General features: G+C 41.2%; 1 protein-coding gene across 2 annotated transcripts in view; it reads right to left on the reverse strand.

The window, feature by feature from the left end:
* Positions 1 to 26,440, reverse strand: part of Sema5c (Semaphorin 5c) — a 535,902-nt gene that overhangs the window by 1,201 nt on the left and 508,261 nt on the right. Inside the window, exons 5-9 of one of the 2 annotated variants that reach the window (XM_065235169.1) lie at positions 3,658 to 4,371; positions 2,000 to 3,600; positions 1,769 to 1,936; positions 1,535 to 1,690; positions 1,268 to 1,473 (exon numbers count right to left, since the gene is read on the reverse strand). In XM_065235169.1, coding sequence (XP_065091241.1) covers positions 1,268 to 1,473; positions 1,535 to 1,690; positions 1,769 to 1,936; positions 2,000 to 3,600; positions 3,658 to 4,371 — 2,845 coding nt within the window. Of the gene's footprint in view, positions 1 to 1,251; positions 1,474 to 1,534; positions 1,691 to 1,768; positions 1,937 to 1,999; positions 3,601 to 3,657; positions 4,372 to 26,440 lie in introns of both variants that reach the window. The other variant, XM_065235170.1, reaches the window with a different exon arrangement.

Below are 26,440 nucleotides of genomic sequence, written 5' to 3' on the forward strand. Positions count from 1 at the left end.
CTTAATTTCATTAAATACTTTAATTACTGACTAAATTTAATATTTTAATTATTTTCAATAAATTTAAATTATTTTTCGTTACATTAATTATCGATAATTATTTGTTCATTACTTTCAAAATAGCTAAATTTATTTAAATTCAAATAATAACTATCTTCAAATTATTTAAATTACAACGATGTATTTTAAAAATCACGCACTCATACCTGCAAGTGCGCGCCCCTCGCCGGATCAATGTAAGCCAAATTTAAAGTAGATGTCGACCCAATGTCGGGTTAATGTCGGGGCAATTTGGGTGTATTTCAGGTCAATGTCGGGTAAATATCGGGTTGGGGCATGATAGACGTCAGGTTGGTGTCGGGTTGGCTTAGATTTTTCGCCAGAATGTCGACCAGAGCTCCGTTTGTGTGTAGATTACACTCAATTGAATGATAAGGGAAATGGTTCTAATGTTAGCCTATGGATATAAGATTGGGCCCATGGCTAAAACTCTGCTATTTATCAACTTTTATTTAGATGAACGCGTCATTGGGACGGTACTAATGGATATTTTTGGTCGCTATTGAAAATTTAGCCCATTGATGAATTTATGTATGGGCCCAAATTAGGGGCATTTAGGCCGACATTACATCAATTTCCCCTATCAAGGGTTTCTCAAATGAGAATGATCCATGCCTTCTTCAAATGACTAAGCTAACTGATATCACCCATTCGAAGGAGGTCCTTTTGATAGCGAAAAGCGGCTTTTCTCATTTTCATCAAAAATGTTCAATTGATTTTGATAATGTACAGCACTGTACAGAAGTACACAGCAAAAAAATAATTTTGATATCACGTCAAAGTGGATGCACTACAATCAGGTCGAGAATATGGTGTAATATTACTTGCTAAAAAGGACAAAATTATCATTAATACAATGCATGAACTGACATTACGCTGCTTTTACTGCATTTGTTTATTTATGTGGTCATAAAAATTACATGAAATTTTCGACATGATTGTAGTGCATCCACTTTGATGTGATATCAAAATTATTTTTTTGCTGTGTAGAAGCTTAGAATATAGAAAACTAGGTTTACAAATAAAGAAATCAATGATTAGAATACGAGAACACTAAACAATTATAGAGCATTTTGCAATTTTAGTTTGGCAGAAGAATGGAAGACTAGGAAAATAGAACACCCCAAATTAGACGCCTATCCAATTGTTATTTCTCCGATCGATCGTCTTCACCAAAATTCTCATACTTACATAATTGCATACTTACATCTTTCGTCGGTAGCGATGAGTACTGATTCGGATAGGACCCGTAGCACGGTGAGCCCTGGATCGCTTTGATTCCTTTCGTTTTCTTCTTCATCAAGTATATTGTGATGAAAACGGTCCCAGCGCAGCAAATGATGATCAGAAACACAACTCCAGCAATGATGGCCGCTACCGGAGAGGTTCCGGCGGTCAGGGCGTGAGGAATTTCTGGAAATTGTCAAGACCAAATTCGTACCGTTTCCCGGAGATTTTCAAACTTTCGACTTACCGTTACTCATTTCCATGTGGCACTTGCGAATCTCGCGATCGCTGCCCTGGCACATCTTTTGATCTGGCGTTGGTATGAGACACCTTCTGGTTCGAACCTTTTCACCATCTGAGTTGCACGTAGACCATTCGCTCCATTCGCCCCAACCGAGGAAGGCTGCAAAAAGAATAAACACATGGCACGTTAGCTTCTACCATTCTTCTGAACCTAACAGTGACAGTGACAGTGACTTACAATCGCAGCTGGGCATCTCGCAGGTATCGTACTGAGTACTTTGTCCCTCGCAATCATTTCCGAAGACTACGTTGCCCGACATCGAAAGACATTGTCGGGAGCGAGTACGCGTTCCAAGGCCACAAGACACCGAACATGGCGACCAATCACTCCAGCATCCCCATTCACCTGTAAAAAAGCGTAAACATCATGAAAAACGGTCACAAAGCTTGTGCGAAACAGACCACCAACCTTTACAGGGCTGAGTGTTGCAAGCTCGCGCCATCCTGTTGATTCCATCGCATTCTGCTTTTTCGCAGCTCCTCGTCCGGAACTGTTGACCTCCTCCACAGGAAGCACTGCAACTGCTCCACGAGCTCCACTCACTCCAACCGTCTTCACTTTCGTTTCCTCCATGACCCGCATCGCTGGATCGCTGGCACGATCCATCCGCGTGGCACACCCTGGTTTCCTCTTTCGGACTAATCTTCAGCAGGGACGAATCCGCGATCGGAGCCTTGCAAGTATATCTGAATCGTTTCTCAACATAGCCTCCATTTGAAAGGGTTCCGTTGGCCACCGTTAGCCATGGTGTCCACGCTCCAGTTCGTTTTACATCCGGACATTGCTGGGTATTGCAAACTTCATAATCCAAATGGCATCCGGGACATTCCATTCCTCCATTCTGCGGGGCTGGATCGTCACACTTCCTTCTTCGAATGTGATATCCTCCTCCACAGGGAGCACTGCACTCTCCCCAGACTCCCCACGGTCCCCAACCTCCGTCAATTGGTGGTTGTTTCGGTGCTGGACATGGAGGTAAATGGGAACAGTAGATTTCCGCACGATCTGGTCCCACGCAAACTCGTCCTCCGTGAGCAGGTTTTGGATTACCACAAGTTCTACGTCGTGTCTTAACTGCCATTCCACAGGTCTGTGAACAAGCTGACCAAGCGCTCCAGTCCGTCCATCCACCATGGACGGTGCAGTTCGTAACGGCTATACTCATTCCGGTACAAGACCGACCTCCATTCTTGGGTGATGGATTATCGCAAGTTCTGGTCCTACACAGGCAGGCATCCGTGTTGATGGAGAAGTCTTCGTTTGTATTCATCGGATTAACTTGTCCGTTGGATTGAGCACATTTGCTCCACTCGGACCAGGCAGACCATCCTCCATCAACGGGAGCGGTGAGAACAGGACATTCTGTGGCATTCTGTATCCAGTACTTTGCGAGAGTATCCCCATTCGGAGCGATCGTACAAGCTTCCTGCAACTCGTTCCACCCACAGTAAGGATCCATCGAATTCAGACAACTCAATCTGGACAAATGACGATTGCAGTGATGTGAAGATATCCGACTTAAGGCAGTATCCGTACCAACGTACAGAGAGTCCGTTTCCTTCACATACTGTATCGTTCGAATTCTGGATTCGTTGCTTGGCTCCGGACGCCAGATCTCGACAACGCAGGTCGTTTTGGTTCTAGGTAGGACGGAGATCTTCTTTACCAGACCAGCGTCCGTTGCCACGTAGATTATGTGAACTCGTTCGTGCAGTTTGGTTGGAATCACGTCGATCGCTATGTGACTGAATCGTTCCAATTTTGCGTAGTGAAGTGGTTGGCCGGTGATGGGTTGCACAGCTTGATCCATCAGTTGGTACCGGGAGGAGTCGATCAGCGATACATGGCGAGCGGTCGGTCCAGCGTGGCATTCGAAGTGATCACGATGCTGAGCATCCTGCCGATGCCATGCGGAACCTAGGGACTCTTGATATTTGAACGCTCCAGAGAATGCGGTATGGATCGCGGACATGTTGAAGGCGCAAATTGCCGAACCGTGAATGCTGTTCCTGTGGAAACATATATGTTAGACCCCCATGCAAGACCAATCCCAAAAGCATACTTACTCTGGAGTCGTGAATGTTGCATACAGGACGCCCTCTTCCTGAGAATAGACCATTCCTTGGACTTCGTTGAAGTAGAACGGATAATCTCCGGGCAGGGAACAGTTCAGCCTAGCTTTCACGAACGACGTCCAATTGTCCTTCAGGATCTGAGTACCTCCGGGATCGTTCTTACAGATCCTAGCTATCCTGGAGTACACATTTTTTCCGCAGTTTATGAACTCCACCGCAGCCTCCCGGAATACGAAATACACAAATTCACCATGCTCGAAACTTCCGACAAACTGCGGATCGTTCAACCACTTGGAGTTGTACTGATTGGTTCGTAGCATGCGGCTAGTTTCCTGGGTCACTTCCGCTCTTAAAATGGCTGGATCCGATCCGGAAAAATCCGTCGTAGTTCCAACGAACAGCTTCCCGTTATCGGACATGTGGGCCGTATTGTTGGCGAACGGGCTAAAAGGGCACTTGGCGACGCCTTTGTCGTACCGGGTCACCGTCAGGTTCTCCATCTGCCGCCAGGAGCAGTACGGACTGAAGGCATATGTTCCGCAAACATAGACCCGGTTGCCAAAGTTCTCCAGTACCATAATGTGGTTCCGGCAGGCTTCCTCACTTTGGCCTTTATCCAGGCAAGTGTTTCGCATCGCCGGGGTCACCTCCCAGGGCATCTTTTCCCGCACGTCCAGGTGCAACGACAGCCGGTACAGGTTGTCCCTGGAATTGAAGAAGGATGGAAAAATGAAACTGTTAGTTTGATTTTTTTTTGCGGTTTGCGAGACTTGTGACATTGATTGTTCAACCACAGACCATATTGCTGCCTGGTTCAACAATTCGAACCCCCATATCGGCGACACCGACGATGGTGGTTTTGGTCTCGAAGTATGGGTACGGTTCATCAGTGCATTCGATATTGGTGCAATAAAGTGTGTTCCTTGCGAAAAACCGCAGACGTTACCGTTGTTGGTGTGAAAATAAAATCTTAGTGCTGTTGTCATGGGTGGTAACTGGTAACTGACCGAGCGAGAGAGAGAGAGAGAGAGGATGCAAATGGTTCAAGAAGAACGAGAAGCGAGAAAAGTAAACGTAAATTTTATTGGTTGCAATTAATAAAGATGTCGGAGGTTTCGATACGATCTTGATGTACGATCAATTGGTTGTTTGTTGTTGCTGACTGTGGTTGTACATTGAGGTGTACGACACCAATTGAACTTGAATCGGTGGAGGTTCTGGAGATCAGACACGGAGTAGGGACGATAAGAGCGCCGCACAATGCGGTCGATGGTAGCTATTTGTTGTTAGATTTATTACTCTGTAGACAACTGATCTTGCATTGAAATAGAACAAATATTTTGAGAGTTTTACAATATTGGTTTCTTGGCAACTGAGAAGTTTGTTTGTTATTGCATTGTAACTAAAGTTAGTAAATGAATTAAGAGGGGTTTTTTTTAAACAAATTGCTTTAAAAAGGATAATCGGCGTCCAAGGGAGTAATTTCCTAGGAACACAATTTACATTCTTTGGAGATCTTCAGAACAGGATCAATGTTGACCTATCTGGTTAAAATAATACTGGTTGAGGTATTTCAAGTATTATTTTAACCAGAGAGGTCAACCGTGTTGAAAACGTTTTGTTTTTCAATTCCAATATTATCTATTTTCTAGATTTAATTTGGGTATATTAAAAAAAATACATTTCGGATTAATAAAAGTTATGAATTGGGTTGTTAGTGGAATGCTCATACGAGCAACAAAAATGAGACCTGAGCAGATAATGAAAACAAAATGAAAACATAATTTGATATTATGATATAATCGTGACAACCGTGTGGTCGAGTTAACAGTAATCATAACAAAAATGAGTATGAAGATTATCAAAATAATAACAAAACTAAATTTGTTATCGCTTAAATATTTCATAAATGTAGCACAATATCAATATTTTGATGTCTAATTTAGTAATCAACTGAATATTTAAAATCTATTCTACATAGAAAGTGGTGTTAAAAAAATAGAAGCAAGATTCCTGAGAGAGGATTAAAAAAATGGGGTGCACACAAGGGGTAGGTCACTCCGCACACCAATCTTGGGTCAAAATTTTTCTCACATTACATTACATTTTAGCAAATCCACCTCGCAGTAGACCTGGATGCTAGGATTAGCATTGGGCGATCTTGAGGCAAGAATCGATCTTAGTGAATCGATTCATTTTTTGAAAATAATCTATTCATCGATTTAATCAATCATTTTGAATGGATTCATCTTTCGAATCGATTCTTTTTTTCAAAATGGCACAAAAATGTTTCAAATATAATGGATCATAGGAAAGTTGGTGCAGATTAATGCCAAGTTCAGTCAAATTGATATTACGTTACATAAGCTTTCTTGTTATGACATTTCACTTATAGTCATTTAGTGTGATGATTGATATCATTTAGAAATAAATTGTCTAGTACGTACGCAGTAAAAGTTGTGACAGTAACAAGCAAAAATGATGAGGATAAAGTAAATGACTATTTTTATTTGATACTTGATGAAGTGAGTAATTCAACAGGCTATAATATTCGTTTTATTGGTATTAAATGACCGAATAAAAAAAAAACAAAACTATTAGATGGTCGGAGTGTAAAAGCAGGTAAGTACGGAAAGTACTTAATTCAGATATCCCATAACTCATCCGAGAGGGATCCCAAGAAAGCTAATTGAGTCATGCGTTTTGCATTGAGCCGATATCGATTCTGTGTGGTTTCACCAGTTTTAGAGAATAGCCTCTCTGACAGAACACTTGTTACCATTCTTGATAAATAGTCTCGAGCAATGGGGTAAACATGGAGATATTCACTACGAATTTTCTCCCATGCTTGAAAAGGATCGCCAGAACGTGAGAAAACAGGCTGATGCAAGAAATTTTATAATTCTGCCGATATGCCCCCATGGCGATCCAGTTCTGACATAGTAGAGGACTGATGAACCTGAAATGTGTCATAAGAAGTAAATGTTTTTACATGTGTAGATTAATAACTTTCATTACCATTTCATCATGAATATCCCACAGGCTTCTGGTTGGTTTTTGGTGGGGGGACAGATGTGTGCATATCATCGTATACTCTTTCGGTACTATAGATCTGCTCAGACACAATTTTAACTGCCCGAGCATGAGCGGACGACTACAGGTACAGTGTCTTGAAACGGGGATCAAGGAGCGTTAAAATTGCAAATGTATCCACCAGCTCAACGTCCATGTTCATGGAGAGTGATGTGCAAAGGTGAAGACAAAATTAATCAATATTAAATTACAAATGCAAATGCACTGATTTTTTTTTGGGATCGAATCAAAAATCGAATGAAAAGGATCTATCCAGTCGTTTTTTCGTGTTTGAGATCGATTCTAAAAATCGATTAATCGAACCAAAAGAATCGATATTTTTTGTTTCAATCCAAGATCGCCCATTGCTAGCTGACCGATACGATTACGGTGCTGTGCGGAATGTCCATCTTTTTCCTGACCAACAAGAAGATCTACTTCTTGAAGCAGATCGAGAAGGACGGTGAGGAGGGCATTCCGTCGGTTCAGCTGCTGGTTTGGGATAAGAACGACAAAGACAAGGCCAATTTTGAAAAGCTGCTGGAGGCGATCAAGAGATCCAAGGATGACAAAACGTTGGGCGTCTTCTCCAAGGAGAACTTTCCTGGTGAATTATGTAAATCGTGGCGAGCCTTCGTCAAGGACAAGAGCTTCAACACGGTGGACATCAGCGTCCCAATCGGGTACATGGTCAATCCTACGTTTCAGAAGCACTACACCTTTCTGCTCAATCTGGAAGAGGAACTGCTGAAGGTGATGATTCTGGACAAGAAGCTCTCGGAGGTTTTCGACGTCGGAATGGATTATGCCAAAAAGGAAGATCCAAGCTAAGACGTTCGGTTTTGCCATCGGGTTGGAGATCCGGGAGAATTCGAGTATGTTGTAAGTTAAATAGGTTGAGTGGAAGCAATAACAATTCCGTGTGATTGTGCCGTGAAAAATAGTTCGGTCTTGCAACGACCCTACTTTTCAACAGCAAATCACCAGCACTCGGTCAATTGGTCATCTACCAAACAAAACTCACTTGAACAATACCGATCTATTTTTTACGGCACAATCACACAGAATTTTTATGGCTTGCACTCAACCTAATTAACTTACAATTTTTAGTTTATTTTACAAAAATCGAACACCATTTATATCATCTCGTATAAGATGACACATATCCGAAAATAAAACTACTCTTTTACTTATTTCTAATTTAAACAGAATTTTTACTTCATATTAACATACGTCGAATCGGTGGTAAGGAAATAGTTGTTAACCTTCACCGCCATCAAAACACATCCATCGTTGCCCCAGTAGTTGGACCAGGAGTTCTTGATTAGCCAGTAATCTTCTCCTTTGAGTTTTCCGTATCCAACCGCCACCACTGCATGATCTAATCAATCCAAATTGTTCATCCATTCCGGTTCGTACATACACTCCATTTGCGTAGTAGCTGAAAGGCTTGTGACCGGCATCGATAGCAATCGATAGCCGTCGGAAGCCTACATTTCGAATTTAAATGTGAACCGAGAAGTGAATTGCTGGTCTGAATTCTTCTAGTATATACAGTAAGAGTATTTTTCTGAAACACGAAGTCAAACTTCAATGACAGCTGTCTAGCGATGCACCCATTTTATTTTAAAAATAATCCAATGCCTTCGAGATTGTGCCGAACGTGTGCCGATGGATGTGCCCAAGCTGTGCCGAATTAACTTTCGGCATACTGTGCTGAGTGACTCACTCCTTGGGTGCACATGACGAACCTTAAAAAATGGCACTTTCCAATACATCAAGCAAACATTTTCTAAACGCATGAACATAACGGTAACAATAAGAGCTGTCTATAAACGCTTTAGGAGTTATTCATCATCATTATCATCATCATCCAATCGAAAAAAAAAATATTTTTAATTCTTAAAATTTCAGTAAAACCTAACCCTTTTATATTTTTTACAGACTCCTCAGGTTTTAAACTAAAAGATAAACAATTGGAACGACATGTTTTGTTTCAAATTTGTTTGTTACAATTTTGTTAAATCATTCAAGTTGTGACTTTTAAGGAACATTAATTAAGGATTAAATGTGAAGAATTTCGTTACCTACAGCATATTCAATAGCAACCAACCTATCGATGAAACCGTCGAATACAAATCGCCTACTACCTTGTAAAATTTGATGTTTTCGTGTTATCACATGGTAACATTTGTTTTGAAGTTTCTAGAATTCAATCGGAGGATATATAAGCGGAAAGTAATTAAAAATGCTTATTAGGAATCTTTGCTTGACCATCAAGCAGTTCAGTTCAGTTTTAGCTGGTGCTCTCGAGTTGTTCGGAAAGGTCGTTGCAATAGTGTTCGCATTCTCTCTTCCGCGGTGTTTGTGTGTGTGTGTTGTGTGTGTGTGTGTGTGTGTGTGTGTGTGAGAGTCGAAATAAGGAAGCATCGCTCACGAAGCCCGGTGAAAGAAGCTTGGGTGTACCTATATCCAACAGGTTTGCTGTTCTTCCCATTGATGGGAATACCCAGCCAACTGTGAAGGAAAAGCGCAGCAAGATGAGGTAGAAGAATTTGGGTCAGTCAGATGGCACGATTGGTCACGACGAAGTCACTGCGACGAATGGCAGTGATGTTGGAGATTTCGGTGACGCTGCCGAAAACGAAAATGCTGCCGGAATCAGCAAAGGTGAAGCTACCTCCGTTGGTAGTAAAAAATGCCCATCTTAACGAGCTCATCGCGGATCTGGCGTCACTGGGCGTCAAAGCCGAATTCAAGATGGGTCGAGTTGGCACCAAGGTAGTGCTCTGTACGAAAGCTGAGTATGACTTGGTCGTCGTCCACCTGAGGACTTCCAAGCTGGAATTCTTCACCCACGACATTTCCGGTGAGAAACCGTTCATCAGGAGCCTACCAAACTTCGACCCGAAGTTTATCGAAGCTGAAATCAGGGACCGGTACAAGTTGGCATCTATCGGATGACAAGGAGGGACGAGAATGTGAAGGTGAATCCGGATTTCCATTTCCTGGTACACTTCCAGAAGGGAACGGTGACGCTCAACGCGTTGAAAGCCATCCGATCCATCAATTCCATCATCGTCCTTTTGGGGCAATACCGTGGCGGCCATCGCGATGTGACTTAGTGCCAACGGTGTCTGAACTTTGGACACGGCACCCGCAACTGCAACATTAAGCCACGCTGCGGCAATTGCGCTCAAGACCACACCACCTCCGAATGTGCTGCGGATGGAGCTGTGGCGTCCAAATGCGCCAACTGTGGATCCGACAAGCAGTGCTCTAAACGCGAGGATTTCAAGCGCATCCGAAAACAGGCGTCTACCAACAATCAACCAGAACGAAGGAAGGATAAGGCACCGGTTTTCTGGGCGGAAGACTTTCCACCTCTTCAAGGACAAGCGAATTCATGGGTGCGGTCTGCCCCCGTCAAGAAGCTTCCGGTGATTCTGCTGGACAATCATCTCCACCGGATTATGAAGACAACCAACAGTGCAAAACAACAACCCTGATTCTCAGCGGATGAACTGATGGAAATTTTCGTCAATATGACCGGTGCTCTTCGTAAGTGCCGCAATAAGCCCGAGCAGATCCAAGTACTCGGTAAGCTCATCATCCAGTATGGCGTCTACACCGCTAACTATCGTCACCTTGAATGCTTGCTGCGGCGATAGATTCTGGTTACTTGACCACAACAATATCCGGTTTGATCACACCAGCTCCAGGGGGTGGGGTGAGGGGGTGTTGCGGTCGTCGTCAAAAAGGAATTAAGTTCTACACCCTGCCTCACATCCGTACATCTATCATCGAGGCTCTTACTGTGGAGGTTGCATCGCCAACTGGAAATGTCCGGTTCATCGCTGTTTACTGCCCTCGGCAGTGTGCCGCCAACAACGGATTTGCAAACAAGTTCAAGATCACTCGTACTAGCTCCCGATTCATCGTTGGGGGCGACCTGAATGCCCACCATGAAGCTTGGCGGAACTACCAGCGGAGTCGGAACGGATGTCTTTTGTTCGACCATGCACAACATGGACTGTACACTGTGCAGTTTCCGGACGAACCAACTTTCATCTCTCCGCCGGGTAATCCCTCCATCCTGGACTTTTTCCTGTCGAACATCGGACTATCCAAGCCGGAGGCACACAAAGATCTCAGCTCCGACCACTAACCGGTGGTGGCTGAAGTCGGTGTCAACGTGGTAATCGGTTCAAAAATTGATTTTTGGGAGCGAGTCGCAGTCTGCGTCTTTTTAGACCCTAATGCACAATGTGTCACTTTTGACGTAGGATTACGTGTTTTGTCAACATATTGGGAGTGCAATTTCAAATAACCAAAATCGACCGCATTACGAAAAGTGGTTGGCTTTTGACTACTTATAACTCTGTCAATAGCGGATGGATTTTAATTATAAACAAGGCAATGTTAAAATTGCCGTAACTGGGCATCATCCTACTCGAGATTTGGCTGGATTGCTTATTTAAATAAGAGGGATTTCCGTGCCAAGTTCTCGATCGTAGTAGGCTGCTGGTGTTTGCTGATCGGTACTCGGTGGTTGCCTTGATTACCGTCGACAGAGGGCTCGCTTGGGGACTCTCGCTTCCAGAAGAAGGAGAGGGCTCGCTTGCTCGTCGTTCAGTCGGGTGGTTGTTGCTGTTGCTCGGCTGAAGGCTTTTACACTTCAACCAATCAGAGATTGCGAAGGGGAATTCAATCTCATTAGGGAAGTTCAAATATTCTTATTACTATTATTATTATTATAATAAGTAATGTCGATTACCAGTTGATTAATGGGGACATGACCTCGTTAATAGTTTCGTATTTTCTATTCTGGGTTTTAAAACACAATTACTATTTTCTAATTTTACTTTATTTATTTATTTTATTCGCTCATCGCACTTTTATACTAAAAAAATTAACATTTTTTTTTCAATTTTCAATAGATCACAAATGTCCAACTGCTGCAGTGGTGATCTAAATTATCACTGATTGCCTGCAAAATGCGCTTTCCCTCACACAGATTTCAAAATCGAATACCATCCGTTCTCGCGACAATCACCGTGCAGTCATGACAAAACAATTCTTTTCAAGATCATTATTGTTGTTTAAGAGATAATTTTCATTGAACGTTCGCTCACCTTGCTGCCAGTCACATCACCCCAAAGTTCTTTGATAATGTACCCAGCAACCAAACGTTTGTCGTCAAATGCGAAACAGTATTGAAGTGGTTAATAAAAATTCTCGCAGAGACCGAATACCACATGACCTTGTCAATTAACCAGAAACACTCCGAATTAAAGTAAGGTTTTCTCCAGGACGTAAGAAAAAGCAAAAAAATCTCGAATTTGATATCTCGCGATTGGATAATTTGAGCATGAAATTCCTCCAATAAATTTTCGATTTTTTACTATCTATTGAATAAACCAAAAAATCCGTGCGTTTTGTGCACGAAAATGCGTAATTTTGTTATCATAAAACGAGGCGTTTCCGTGATAGGAAAAACTGGTTTCCCTAACACAGCCGTCGAATATTGATACCGAGCACGTAATCATACGTCAAATCTACGGTCATGTCTTGGGTACAACCTCTTACTTTCTTTTTTGTAGCGCCACTCCTAAAGGCCACTGAAAGCTTCTTTTTGCAGTAAAATGTTCGTTTTCAAAAGTAAAGAAAAATGAGGAAATTTCAAGTCTCTACCATATTTCGTTACAAAGTTACAGCTTTTTTAAAGTGACGCCGGGGCAAAAAAAAGACCCTTTTGCACTGCTCATTTAATATTCAACGTAACGGTGTCTTAAGTTTGTCAAGTATTCTTTATACTATTATCCATCTCCCAAGCTCCTCCCCTGATCCTATCCTTCGACAATGTACCTCTCTAACCTCGAGTAAGCCGCGAGGTCAACTCCTACTAGACATAGAATTAAGAGAATTTTGTTACAAACAAAGAACAATGAACTATCGGCTCCGTAAAGTTAATGCGATTGAGCCTTCCAAATAAACAAACTATTATCCATCTGGTCAACCCAAGCACAGTCACACATAAGCTCTATAACAGTTTATATAACCTTTTACTGGTTTTGGTTGTAAAGAAGTTTACTTAACATAATTCCATGAAAATGTGTTACTTGGGAAGTGGGCGTCACAGCGGCGCCGGTGGTGTAGTGGTAAGCATGATTATCTCTCACCCCAGCAGGCATGGGTTCAATCCCAGTCGGCGCCACCGGGATGTTCTGAGGCATAACATCTCTGATCACGCCTTCCTTCGGAAGGGAAGTAAAGCCGTTGGTCCCCGGTTCATGAGTTGATGGGTCGATAGGTAGGGTCCAGGTGTGGGAGCTGCTTCTCTGGCGTCCGTAGCATTGGTACTCAGCACAGAAAACAAGATCGACGGAAAACAAATTAAGGAAAAAAAAAAAATGGGCATATTTTGTTCTGACAAAATATATCACTATTCGGCTTGTTATTCCTCTTTTAATCATACGGCATTTTTTTCCAATAGCTTTTGTCCCTCTTCTCATCATTCTACTTTTTGTCCCCCTTCTCATCGTTCAACCTTTTGTCCCTCTTTGAGTCATTCGACCTTTTGTCGATTCAACCTTTTGTACCTTAGACCTTTTGTCATTCGACGTTTTGTCCTTTTAACCTCTTTGTTTGGCTCCTCTTTGAATCGTTCGACCTTTTGTTCCCCATCTCATATTTTTCTTCTTCTTCGCATTTCAAGCTTATGGCTTATGGCATATTAGCTTATTGCATGCTCTCAACTTAGTGTTCTAGATACACTTCCACAGTTATTAGTTGAGAGCTTCAGAGCTGTACCATTTTTACTTCTTGTTTTGACTTTCTGCATCATGATTTATTTTTCTTCTTTTCTTCGCATTTCAAGCTTATTGCTTATCGCAAATATGCTTATTGCGTGCTCTCAACTTAGTGTTCTAGATAAACTTTCACACGTATTAATTGAGAGCTGGATGAATCGATGTATCATTTTTGCATTAATATAATTATGTGGCAAGTACAGTCACAGACAAACAGACGTAACTCTTTGAAAAACTTGTTCTTGAAAACATAGTATCTCAAAACATATAACCTCAGTAGCGACATCTATCTGGCTTCTCTCGGAAAACAAGCTTGCTCGCTAACTCGTAAACAATATTGCATGAAATTTCTATAGAATATATAGAAACGTCAAAGTGATCCGATGCCAGCGCTGCGGCGAGTAGTTCGCGGAACTGATAATATTCAAATCAACCGTTAAATGCATGAACGAAGATACACAATGAAGAGTTACGTCTGTTTGTCTGTGGTACAGTCATACTTAATATCCAGGAAAGCCGAGAATAAAAAAATTTGGCTTAACCGGGAATCGAACTCAGCCACCTCCAGCATGGTCTTGCTTTGTAGCTGTGTCTTTACCGACTGAACTAAGAGAGGCCCCCTTCTCATAGTTCGACATTTTATTCCTCTTTGAATCATTCGTCCTTTTGTCCATTTAACTTTTTGTTCCTTAGACATTTTTTCATTCGACGTGTTGTCCATTCGACCTTTTTATTTTGTCCCTCTTTGAATCGTTCGACCTTTGTCCCTATTTGAATCATACGACGTCTTATTCATTCAACCTTCTGTTCCAATTCTCATTATTCGACCTTTTGTCCCCCTTCTCCTCATTAGAACTTGTATCCTTTCGACCTTTTGTCATTAGACGATTTGTCATTCGACCTTTTGTTTTTCGAACGATTGTCATACATTCAAAGCCTGTTGGCATAAGCAGTGCCGATTAAAGGCTTATTCGCACTAGCAGTTCTGAATTTAAGCTGATAAGGTTCTACACAAATGCTCATAATTGCTTGCTTATTCATGCCGAGCTTAGATTTCTCCCTTTCAGAGCTAGACCCTAAGATCGTAGCTCAGCTCTATGTGATACCCGATACCTCGGCTCACTTCATATTGCACCCATCATCTGAGACGTATAGTACCGTGCACAGTGCACGAGTTGAAGTGATTTAATTAGACGTTTATTATCACTGTCGGAGGTGGTCGTGGTGGTGACAGAGGTAGGCATATGAGTCGCTAATATGAACAAACTACGCGCGCCTTCGCTAATGGATGCTGGAGGTCACTCAAGGTAGTTTCATCGCTATCGTCGTAGTCGTCGTCATCGTCATCGCTGTAATGGAGAGTGAAATCTAGCAGATTTTGAAAGGATTAGCATACCGAGCTCCCCGCCTCCTTCTAATAAGCACAAGCACTGTATTGTTCAATAGATCACCCGATTAATTGGTGACAGTTTTACGGTCAGCTAATGGTCCTGCACGTGAATGGTAAGTGAAGGGGGGCGTTCGACGAATGGCAAATTCAAAGGAGTTTTATTATCAATTAAACTGGTGCCATAATAAGGAGCGCATAATTAACATTTTATCGATCGGTACTAATTTTTATAAACTAGACACTTGCATCGCTTTGGAGGCTTTGTGCGATCCATTCCATTCGATTCGGGAGGCTAAGTGAAGTCACTTGAAGTTTTGAATTGCGTGTAGGCACATTGTTTGCGTGGACTATCGAATTGTTGTTGATGGGTGCATTTATGAAAAATCACGATTAGAGCGAAAGGTCAGGCCTTGGATGTTTTGTGTCATCCCATCGATCGGTAATTTGTTAGCCTTTTGAAAGTGCTGGCTGTCGTCGTCGACGGCCAATTAAGTCAGCTTACAGACAATTAAAATTGGCTTTTTCAAGCGTTGCTCTTTGATCCGGACGGAAAGGGGCTCGACCTTTGCTACAGCACGAAGCCGATTCGTGCCACAATATGCGGGGATTAGCGTGAATAGGAATAAATCGTAAGATTAGACTTTTGGGGCACTTTGCTTTGGGGAACAACGAATGCGTCGATTGGATGCTTAAATTCAACATTTTTCAGGATGGTGATTGAGTCATTGATGCAAGTTCACGGTTGGTTGGGCCAAAACTGAGCGTAATAATGTGTCAGGAAGATTCACAAGACAATTCAAGTGGGAAGCTAAGATACAGATTTCGGCGCCAAAAAGCTCATCACGTTCGTTTGGGATTCAAATTTGGCGTGGTCCGGCAAGCCCCTCTTCCACAGTGCGTGGGTGGTATCTCTTTTGACTTTCTGCAAGATGAGTCGATGAAACCTACACTTAGCACCATGTGCTTCGAATAGCTACCTAGTCGGTGCCTACAAAACGGCTCAGAGAATGTGAAGTGACTTCAATGCTGGCGCAAGCGACTGCCGCACTATTCACTCCTCACTCCCAGCCTCAGCTCCGGTATAATTACCACCATGGAGACGCGCGATCATTAGTGTAGTTTTAATAACCGTCAATTTGCTAGCTGGCCATATGGCGCAATGTTGAACAGGCTAAACGATTTGATTATGTCAATAATCTGCCAGAAATTATGAAATTTGTTGCAGAGAACGCGAGAGGGAGAACTCCACTTGGTGAGGTTGTCTGGAAGCTCCCCGCTGGGCAAAGGAGATTGTCTGCATGTAGGATCACAAAACACACAAGAAAAGAAACCGCACAGCCGCAGTCAGCCGGCAGTGTCTAAATCTAATCCGCGTGCGAGTGTGGGGCCCCAGCTGATGGTGATTTATGTTTGTTTTCCTCCGGTGATCTCTCTCAGCTCGCACGCCGTCGCCAGTTTCTGGGCGTAGAACCTCTTCGGCCCCCCCGAAAGCGTGACTTTGGCGGCAGTCTCGACGACGACGGCGTCGATGGCGCATAATTTTTGCAATCCTCTTCATGGGCCCAGCATGTGATAGAGCGGAAAGTGAGTCTAATGTTTGCATTAATGAGAAACTGGTCACCCTCATCGTCGTCGTCGTCGTCGTCGTCGCTCTGGTCTCGGTTTGAAATGGTTCAGGCAGCACACAGTCACTTCCCACTTTGTGGAGAGGTTGGCGGGTTGGTGATTTTGCGCGGCATTTGCCGAAGATGATTTGGTTGCCTCATTGGGGTCCGTTGATTGGTGGGATGTGGAAAAAAGTGCATTGGTTTCTTATTAGATTTTAAAAAGCAGAGGTTTTCGCACATGACCAATGGGTTAAAATTTCGCTTAGGGCAATTTTCCGGTTTTTATTTTATTTGCAAAGGTCTCATTCGGTGGAATATTGGTGAGAAAAAGCTTTCAGGAGAAAGTCAGTGAATGTTAGTCGATGATTTACTAGGGAAATCAGATTGTGCGAGATTATTTTTCCCTTACAGAGGAGTTTGGAGAAGATCCACATGAAATGTATAGTCCTTTAAAGATCCATCCCGTGGGTGACCCGTTATATCTTTAATGAACTCAATTCCCAAACTGCCATCTTCACAACTATACAAGTAGTTAAACATGACTTTACAACCTAGGCTGAAGATTTTCCGATATAATAAACTTCAGATCACTTACCCCCAGTTTGTTATGTGAACATATTTCAAACCCACAACGAAATCCATCCAAGCAGTCAGCAGTGCAGCCTTGACTCGCGACAAAACGATCGTAAAGATTGCTTGCAGAATAAAAACTCAGATTTGCTTATCTCTACTGAAACCAACCCACGAGGAAGTTAACTAGTCGTCGGCAAGGCGAAGTCAGCCAGGAAACCAAAGACTAACGAATCCTCTCAAATAAATCTCCTATCCTGACCCCAATTTTATAAAGTTGTACCCACCGCAGCACCGCGCGTAAGAACACTTTATTAACGTCCATTGTCCAGTTGTTGAACCGTAAATTAGCGTCCTTTTTTATGTGTCTCTTAATTCGAAAACAAGTCGTTTGCCGCGCTTGCCCAGCCGTACTCCATCGAGATGAGATGCGAGAAGAATGGTGGTCTAGTTTGCTCGTAGGTGGGCTAATTGAATGGCACTGTACACGTATGAATGTATGATGGAATTCTACGAGGTGGATCCCAGAGGCGTTTCAGATTTAACGACGAGACACACTTGCGGTTCGAGTTTGTGGAGCCGTGTTTGGGCGTTTGAAACTGGTCATAGACAGCGGATTACTTGCTACAGGTTGCTATAAATTTGTTTACTTTGCAGCGAGTTGCACCTTGCACTCATGTTTGGCGGTCGATGGGGTGGGTCTTTCTATTGAGGTTGTTCGCTTAGCAAGTTATGAATTCATCTTTTTAAATGAGACGAACGAAGGTATTTACAATTTGGAAAATATATTGGCAAATTCCAATATTGGCAGGTTGGAAATTTAAAAAATGGTTGCAGTAATGGATCATATCAATCGGTTGCAGTAATGGATCATATCGAATTTTCTATGAAGATTTCTTCTTCTTGAACTTCGAAAAAATAGGGTTTTATCTATGAAAAGACGAATCAATCGAAAATTTATTGCCTCATTTTCAATACGCATTGGGTAAAAGTTGTTAAGGGAATTCAAAGTTGACCCACCCTAATGTACACTCAAATTAGTTCACTATAAATAAAACTGGGGCACTGGTAAATAAAATTTGAAAATACTTAATTGTTCAAACATTGATTTTTAAGTTTATCGGTGGATCAAAACGCTAGGATATCTTATGTCCAACCTTTAGGTCTTTGGGCTTGGCATTCTTCAGAGTATATAAAGATGTACCGTCTTCCGTTCAGCTAAAAAATCTTAACGCTTTTCAATTAAAATAAGCCCTGATGAAGATCTCAACCTCTGGATCGAAATGTTGACGATGGTGATGAAACTGTACAAAAATCTGACTGAAAGCCTAACCAAAATAACTAATTCTTCGAGATATTTAAACTTTCCCGAACTTCTGAATATTTCTGAAGTTTTCGGAGCTTCCTGAAGTAATTGGAATCACCCTAAAAATCTCTGTACTTCAATAATGTTTTCTAGGCCTGCAAGTTGACGCAATTTTCTTGAAGATAATAGAACTGCCCTGAAGATCTTCGATCTATCCTGAAGCTCCAACATTTTTTTCCGATGTTTTCGATACTTCCTTGAAGCTCATGAAATTTCTATTAAAATATCAAATCTTCCCTGAAGTTTCCTAAATGCTCAAGAAGATCCCTAATTTTCTTTTATGCTTCCTAATTTTTCAAGTAGTTCTCGGAACTTCTCTAGCGTTCCCGTAATTTTCCAAATATTCATGGAACCTCTCTGAAGATTCTACATATTTACAGAATTTTTTAGAACATGCCTGAAATTCTCGAAATATTCCATAATTCATCGGAGCTTCTTGAAAGTTGCCGCAATTAATTAATGGAGCTGTTCTGAAGATCTCTGATTTTCCTCGAAATACTTGAAACATGTCTGAAAATAATGAAATTATTTAAAAATCTTTAAACTTCTTTAAAGTTCTCTGATCTTCATTAAAATTGTTGAAACTTTGCTGAAGTTTTTGGAAATTTCCTGAGTTTCTTTGAATGTGTGTAAACTTATTATAATTTCCTTGAAGTTTATTGAACTATCCTGAGGTTTTCAAAGTCATCCTGAAGTTCTTGCTATTCTCTTGAAGTTCTTGGTACTGAGATAAATGGAACTGTCTTAAAAATCTTTAAACTTCCCTGATAATCTCTGGACTTCTCGGAAATTCCATGAATGTCTTATAGTTTCTCTCTTCTCAAAGTTTCTCATTTCTTAAAGTTTCTGCTGATGTTCATGGTTTAGTCCTGAATTCTTTGAACATTTATATATTAATAGTTATAATAATTGCCCGAAAGTCTGGACGACCCTGAAGCTATTGTGACAGTTTTAAGATTTCTGAGCTACCCTGATAATTGCTATATCTATCTTTCTTGAGGTTATTGGAGGCTTTCACAATTTTCCTAAAATATTCGTAATTTCTCTGATGTTTTCTTGACTTTCCTGAAGCTCTCTGGATATCTCTGAAGTTCCAATAGTTTCTTAAAAGTTCCTGAAGTTTACTTGAAGCTGATGAAACCACCTTAAAGTTCTTGAAGTGACCGAAAGTTTACAGAAGCTTCGTTACTATCCCGCAGTCTGTCCATTAGAGTGATGCAAAATTTGAAATTTTCGCTCCACAATACTTAAACGATTTCAAATCGGATCCTGACTAACCTCTCAAAATTTGAACCAATTTGGTGATAAACTGAGATGGCACAAACCATTTGAAGTTTGTATGGGAATTACTATGGTAAAACCAAGATTTTTGTTCATGTTTATCTAATAATTCATCATATCGGTCTGCTTCAAAAACTTTCAACTGTACTTGTAGGATCGAAAGTTATCAATGGTTCAATACGCTGATGTCTTATGATCTTGCTCAATCAACTGCTCAGCAGGCAACATTGGTGTTTCTGGGGCGTTGAATAGGACACAAAAATCATGGCTACTATGTCACACTGCAAAATACAGTGTTGCCTACAGAGCAGCTGCTTGATCATGTCATAAGTTTACCAATCTCTTAAATAATTAATAACTTTTTCCTGTCTCGTTTTACATGGAAACGATCTTCAGCAAAGTTGTAGCTTTCTTTTTTCTATAAGAATGGCCATCGAACTGTTTTGCAGCTCAATTTGGAAAAACACTAGAAGGAAATGAACAAAAAGTTGAGATTTCCCATAGTAATTTACATGTAAACTTCAAATGGCTTGTGCGAAGTCTGTTTCTATCCAAATGAGTTGTAACTTTGGGAGACTGACCAGGACCCAATTTGAAACCATTTAAGCACTGTGGAGCGAAAAAGTCAAATTTTGCATCAGTCTACTGTCCATGAAACTTGCTTAAAATCCTCGGTATTTCCTTTCATTCCTCAGAACTTGTTCAAAGTACCTACGGAAGTACTCTTAACTTACCTGGATTTCTCACTATTCTTCTGATAATGTTCCAGTACTTCTTCTTCTTATTCTTATTCTTCGCATTTTGAGCTTATTGCTTGTCGAATATTAGCTTATTGCGTGCTCTCAACTTAAGGCCCACGCACATTAGATCCGGATCGGACGCGTTGCGGCAAAGTGACAGCTAAATCTATTGTCTAACTGTCAAATTTACGTCAACGCAACGTAAACGGATCTAATGTGGGTGGCCCTTTAGTGTTCTAGATGCAGTTTCACCCTTATTAATTGAGAGCATTCGATGAATGTACCATTTTGCATTTGTAGCATTGTTGCCGACAATACAATCATACTCTATATTCTAAACTTCCCAATGTTCTATCTAGACTGTCAGTTGACCATCATTAGGTGAAGTAATCAGTTCGTTTTTAAACGCTTATCAAAGTGTGCTCGCTTCGTTTCTGTAAATAAATCGTCCCCATCAGTTGATAGAACAATGGCAAATAGTGTTATTTTACCAGTGCCTTGCGTAACCATTTTCATTGACATGAAAAATATCTCTCTCCAAGGATTAAACTATATCCTAAAACAGCTGAAGCCGTGACCTTGAAACACCGTTGAACTCGTTACAAATCCCGGATATTTTGCAGAGTAAATACAAATCTGTGCTCGAAATTCAAAAGCTTAGTGACCAAAAGCTTAAAGTGACTATGAACAATCGAAGCGATGCAAAAGACTCAGTCAAAAGTTCACCTATACAATCATCTCTACACGTATACATTCACAGCAAAAAAATAAGGACAAAATTATCATTAATACAATGCATGAACTGACATTACGCTGCTTTTACTGCATTTGTTTATTTATGTGGTCATAAAAATTACATGAAATTTTCGACATGATTGTAGTGCATCCACTTTGATGTGATATCAAAATTATTTTTTTGCTGTGTTCCGATCGTGTTGAAGTAGTTGGCGTTATATCGGACCCTTTCATCGGGACTACAGACGTGAAACAAAAGAGGATAGGGAAATTTAGAGAACACCATATGGGCTCGGTGGCAGTTCTCGAGACCCGGGACGGGACTTGACACTCCAGCTTCGCACTCTTCTTAATGTTTTTGATGAATGCCTGTGGAAAATTAGTGCATGGTGTTTCTACGGAGTTGACCAATGATGCCAGGATTGCAAAATGATTTTTCTATTTAATTTTACTTTGATTCGGAGTTTCTACCGCAGTTTAGCACCTTGTACATAATTTTTGTTAAACACAATAAAAACAACCATAAACAAACAAGAATATTCATCTCTTAAAGCACGCCGTGGACCCTATTTTCCAACTTTCCTTTCGCAAATATAAACAATTAACAACGCTATTGACGTCAACATTGATTCCGGCATCACTGCCAGCCCGATTGATGTGATCCCTCTGTCCTTTTTATTCAACGATTGCTACTTTCAAATCAACCAATCAGCAACTGGCTCGGATTTGACAGCAAATTGGCTCGTAATCGCTACCCGATTGTCAAGCCCCGTCCCAGCTCGAGACAACTAGCATGGCTCATTATTCCACAATCAAACAACGATACATTCCTTCAACAAATATACGGATTACGTTTTCAGGAACAGTGCTCCCAGATTTTCTGGAGATAAATCGGGTGTCGATTCCTTCTAGATTATATTACGTTAAACCAATGTTTTGCAATAATTGCAAGAACATTGGACATACTACTCAGCATTGTACTAAACATGCTCTTGAAGTATTGACAAAAATAAAATGCCCTTATTGTAAAATTGATCATTCTCAAGAAGAAGATTGCTAAGTATTGAAACGAAAAATTCAGAAACTTTGAAACTACAGAAAACATCTATACAAACTAAATTACTCCGAAGTGAAAAACATGTCACTATCAAAAATACAAAGTAACAATCAGTCAGGCAACGAGGACCCTTCACAAGATTCATCAGTCACTATCAGTGAACTCTGGCTTTAAGTAATTACTGCAGACAATGCACCCTCTCATCAGTTATTTGTGGAAGGAAATTATTAGACATGCTCCCACACTTGGACTTATAATAGCACCGTTACATTATTATTTATTATAAATTATATAATGTTTAAAGGTTGATTGCCAGTATGATGTAAAATTAATTATAATTCTGATGAAAATCGGCCCCATTATGGTTTATAATTGGTTGGGCCTACCAAATAAAGATTATGAAAAACTCTCTAGACTGTCATTAATTTTTAGAACTTCTTGAAGGTTCTCGCTATTTTTTCTGAATTTAATGGAACTGTCCTAAAGTACTCGAAATTCTCCTGAAGTTGCCGGAGTTTCCCAAAAGTTCTCATGATTTTCCTAATAATCAAAAAGCTGCCCTTACTTTACGTAGCTCCCCTTAAAATCATTTAACTTAACTGAACTGCTCTGCAGCTCTTGGATCTTCACTGAAATTCTTGAATCTTTCCTGAAATCTATGAAGCTGCCCTAAAGCTATAGGAGCCCACCCTAAAGATCTTACACTTCCATGTTGTTCTGCACGTTCATGACAATCTTGATGTTTTCGGAATTTCTTTTAAATTTTTCGAATTTCCATAAAATTCTCACATCTTCCGCAATTTTTCTGATGTTCATGATGTTGATGTTCCCGAAATTTTGTGATCTTTTCTTTTTCTGCTTAACATTTGGAAAGTTCCTGCAATTATTATGCAGCTAATCGAACGCATCTGACGTTCTCAGAATTTTCTGACGTTTTTTCAACTTCCCTCAAGTTTTCATCATTTTCAGATGGTCATGAAACTGCCATGAACTATCCCGAAGCTCTCTGAATTTTCCTAACGATCTTTGAACTTACCTGAAGTTTTCTGCACCAACTTTCAACACCTACGTTCGGATTGTCTCCGGTCTTCTTCCGTCAACGCCCGCCGATGCCGCATGCATCGAAGCGGGTATTCTGCCCTTTCACCATCGTATAACCGCAGCAATTGCAACGAAAGCCGCTGCCTTTACCGCAATGACCTCCGGAAATGACAGGATCTTTCTCCTCGATGTGGGGAGCAGACTCCTCCGAGGTACACGGAGACAAAAGTTGGCGCATACCTCCACCAAAAATCGAGAGTCGGATAAAGAGCAGGTTCAAGGATGGAGATAACAAAGCAGCGCTGAAGAGAACAGTAGCCAAACTGTTAGGCTCGGACTACCCAACCCATGCCCACATATACACGGACGGATCGCTTTCCCGAGCCGGGGTCGGAATTGGAGTAGCCGGAATTTCAGCACCGATGAGTAGCAGCCTATTGCCACAGTGCTCGGTTTTCTCCGCCGAAGCTGCAGTCATCTTTGTTGCCGTTACAACACCCTCGGACCGGCCCATACTGGTGCTATCCGATTCGTACAGCGTGATACAAGCCCTTACATCGGAGACCCTGACTCGCCCCTGGATACAGGGTATTGTGGAGGCCACACCTCCGAACACGGTGTTTTCCTGGATCCCTGGGCACTGCGGTATCCCAGGAAACAGCGAAGCCGACAGCCTGGCAGAGTCTGGACCAGCTGGCCCCCGTTACACCGACGGAGTGCCACTACAGAACATAAAGCGATGGATAGTCAGCAAAATGTGGGAAGCCTGGGAAGCAGAGTGGTGCCAATCCCAATCCCTCTTCATCCGAAGAATCAAAGGAACGACGAGCAAGTGGACGGATATGTCGAAACTACGGGACCAGAAGGTGGTTTCTCGCCTTAGGACAGGCCATACAAGGATCTCACATAGTTTTGGTGGGACGCAGTTCCACAGAATGTACTACGTTTGCGGAACCACTGCATCGGTGGAACACATCCTATGTCTGTGCCCTTCCCAACAGCATTAGGGACATACTGGGCGACGAACCTTCCACTTTAGCGACAGTTATTTATTTCCTCAAGGACGCTGGGCTACACAACAACATTTAGGTCATTTTAAGGTGTTTCGCTGTGAGATCCTTATTCTAGTTATCACTTCGAGTTTTTAAGTGCACCAATATCAGCATTCAGGACACGTACAACAATGAAACTGTTATTCAACGTTTGCTGCGCTGCAGCATACATAAAGTAGCAATTTCAGGTGCAATGAGGCACTAATTTCCGAGATTTGTGTAATTGAAAATTCGAAGTGGAAGTGCATGTATAGCCCTCGTAGCGGCCATTTGTGGACTCTACAGGGAATCACCTTAACTTTCTTTTGGCTGACGGGACATCTCTGCCGGACGGGGGATTACCCCTCCTACGGTGGAGCTCCGATCTCTTTCAAAACCCTACATAACTTTGATGTACCGGATTGCTTTTTTTTCTCGTTGCCTGTATTGTTAGTCTTTTACTGGAATCCGTTTTAATTGTTTCTATTTGAGTACATGTGAATTGTAAGCCAACTCCGTAACCCCCCCTGGGGCCTCCTATTTTATAGAGATGAACTAGCCAACGGCTAAACATCTCTCTAATAAAGTAAAAAAATAAAATAAAAATAGAATTAAGTTTTCTGAAGATTTTTAAAGTTTCTGGAATTTTCTTGGAGTTAATTAAACTGTCGTGATGTTCTCTAATCTAAGTTCACGAAAATTCCCTAAAGTTCATAGAACTGAACGGAATTTCTCGGAACCAAATCTTAAAGATCTTTAATCTTCTCTCTTGGATATTTCGTGACGTTTGTGAAACTTCTCTGAAGAGTTCGGAACTCCTAAGCTCCTATTTTCAGGATTTCCTTGAATTTATCAGAACTTCTATAAAATTCTTGTTATTTTCCTGAAATTAAAAGATCTGTCCGAAAGTTCTCACGATAATAGAATGTATAAAAACGAACCAACCAATCTTTATAAATTCACAGGCTAAAATATTTTAAAATATTTGGATTATGTTTTCACATGTAAATTTAGCATGCTAGAGCCAATATAATATTTCTCCACTTCAACAGCCCCCTGTAGAAATTGGAATACTAAAATTTCTTGTTTCGTTTATTGAGGTACGTAATTTGTCGTTTGGGCCAGTCTTGTAAGCGGTCACCGTAGTCGACACATTTTCTGTGATAATCGATTGTCTTTGCTTCCGACACTTGCAGTACCAATCTAAAATGTCATACGTCACGAATGTATGTATTTTAGTTTTTCTCATAATAAGAGCTGCTGATGTTGTGCTTATGTGAATTCTGAAAATAGCAAGCAATGGTGTCCTAGTAATAACATTTCTGATCACCAAATTGAGGAATTATTACGAATGCACACATGCCATATTATAGTTATTTGATCATTTTCGTTTTGCTCGAATGTTGTTCTACCGTTTGTGTTGTGTAAGAGAGACAACGGTAGAGCGTGAGAGTACGAATACAAACAGTCTGTTGCGAACGACAACAAAGCGAATGTAATAAAAAACGTCGACCGTTTCAACCCCTGGTTTGGCCAGGTTATCTCCGTGTTGCAGGTAATAGTCTAAAAGCCAGAAATATCCATTTCCTTGGTCCTTATTCAGTAAATTTGCTTGTCTTTGTTTGTAAATTCTAAACTTTCTAAACTTGACGTGGCTAGGTTTTCAAGGGTTTGTAACATGTCGTACAATTGTTATGTCCTCCTTTGTCATGTTCAGCCACTTTGGATTTGAAATGGTAATGAATACCCTTTTACGTGTCCTTGTCACTTCTGCTAAATGTTCTTTAAATCTTCTGTCTATAGTTCTTTTTGTCAGCCCTATGTGTATTTTGTCACACTGGGAACAGGATATTTAGTAAACTCCTGCTTCTTAAATCGTTTACTGGGTATTTAGTGTTTCCTAATCTCATCTTTAGTTGGTTGTTTCTGCTGGTGAAAACAATGTCAATGCCAAGTTTTCTCAGTTTATTTCGCAATGGTCTGGTTAACTTATAGTCGTAATCTACAGTAATCTCGTCGTAGGCTATCTGTTATTGGTGTTAATGTAGTTAATGATCTTTTGAATTCGTTGT

Source organism: Ochlerotatus camptorhynchus, unplaced genomic scaffold (genome assembly GCF_037179485.1).
Source record: "Ochlerotatus camptorhynchus isolate MF236.1 unplaced genomic scaffold, CSIRO-AGI_Acam_v1.1 ptg000466l, whole genome shotgun sequence".
NCBI lineage: Eukaryota > Metazoa > Arthropoda > Insecta > Diptera > Culicidae > Ochlerotatus > Ochlerotatus camptorhynchus.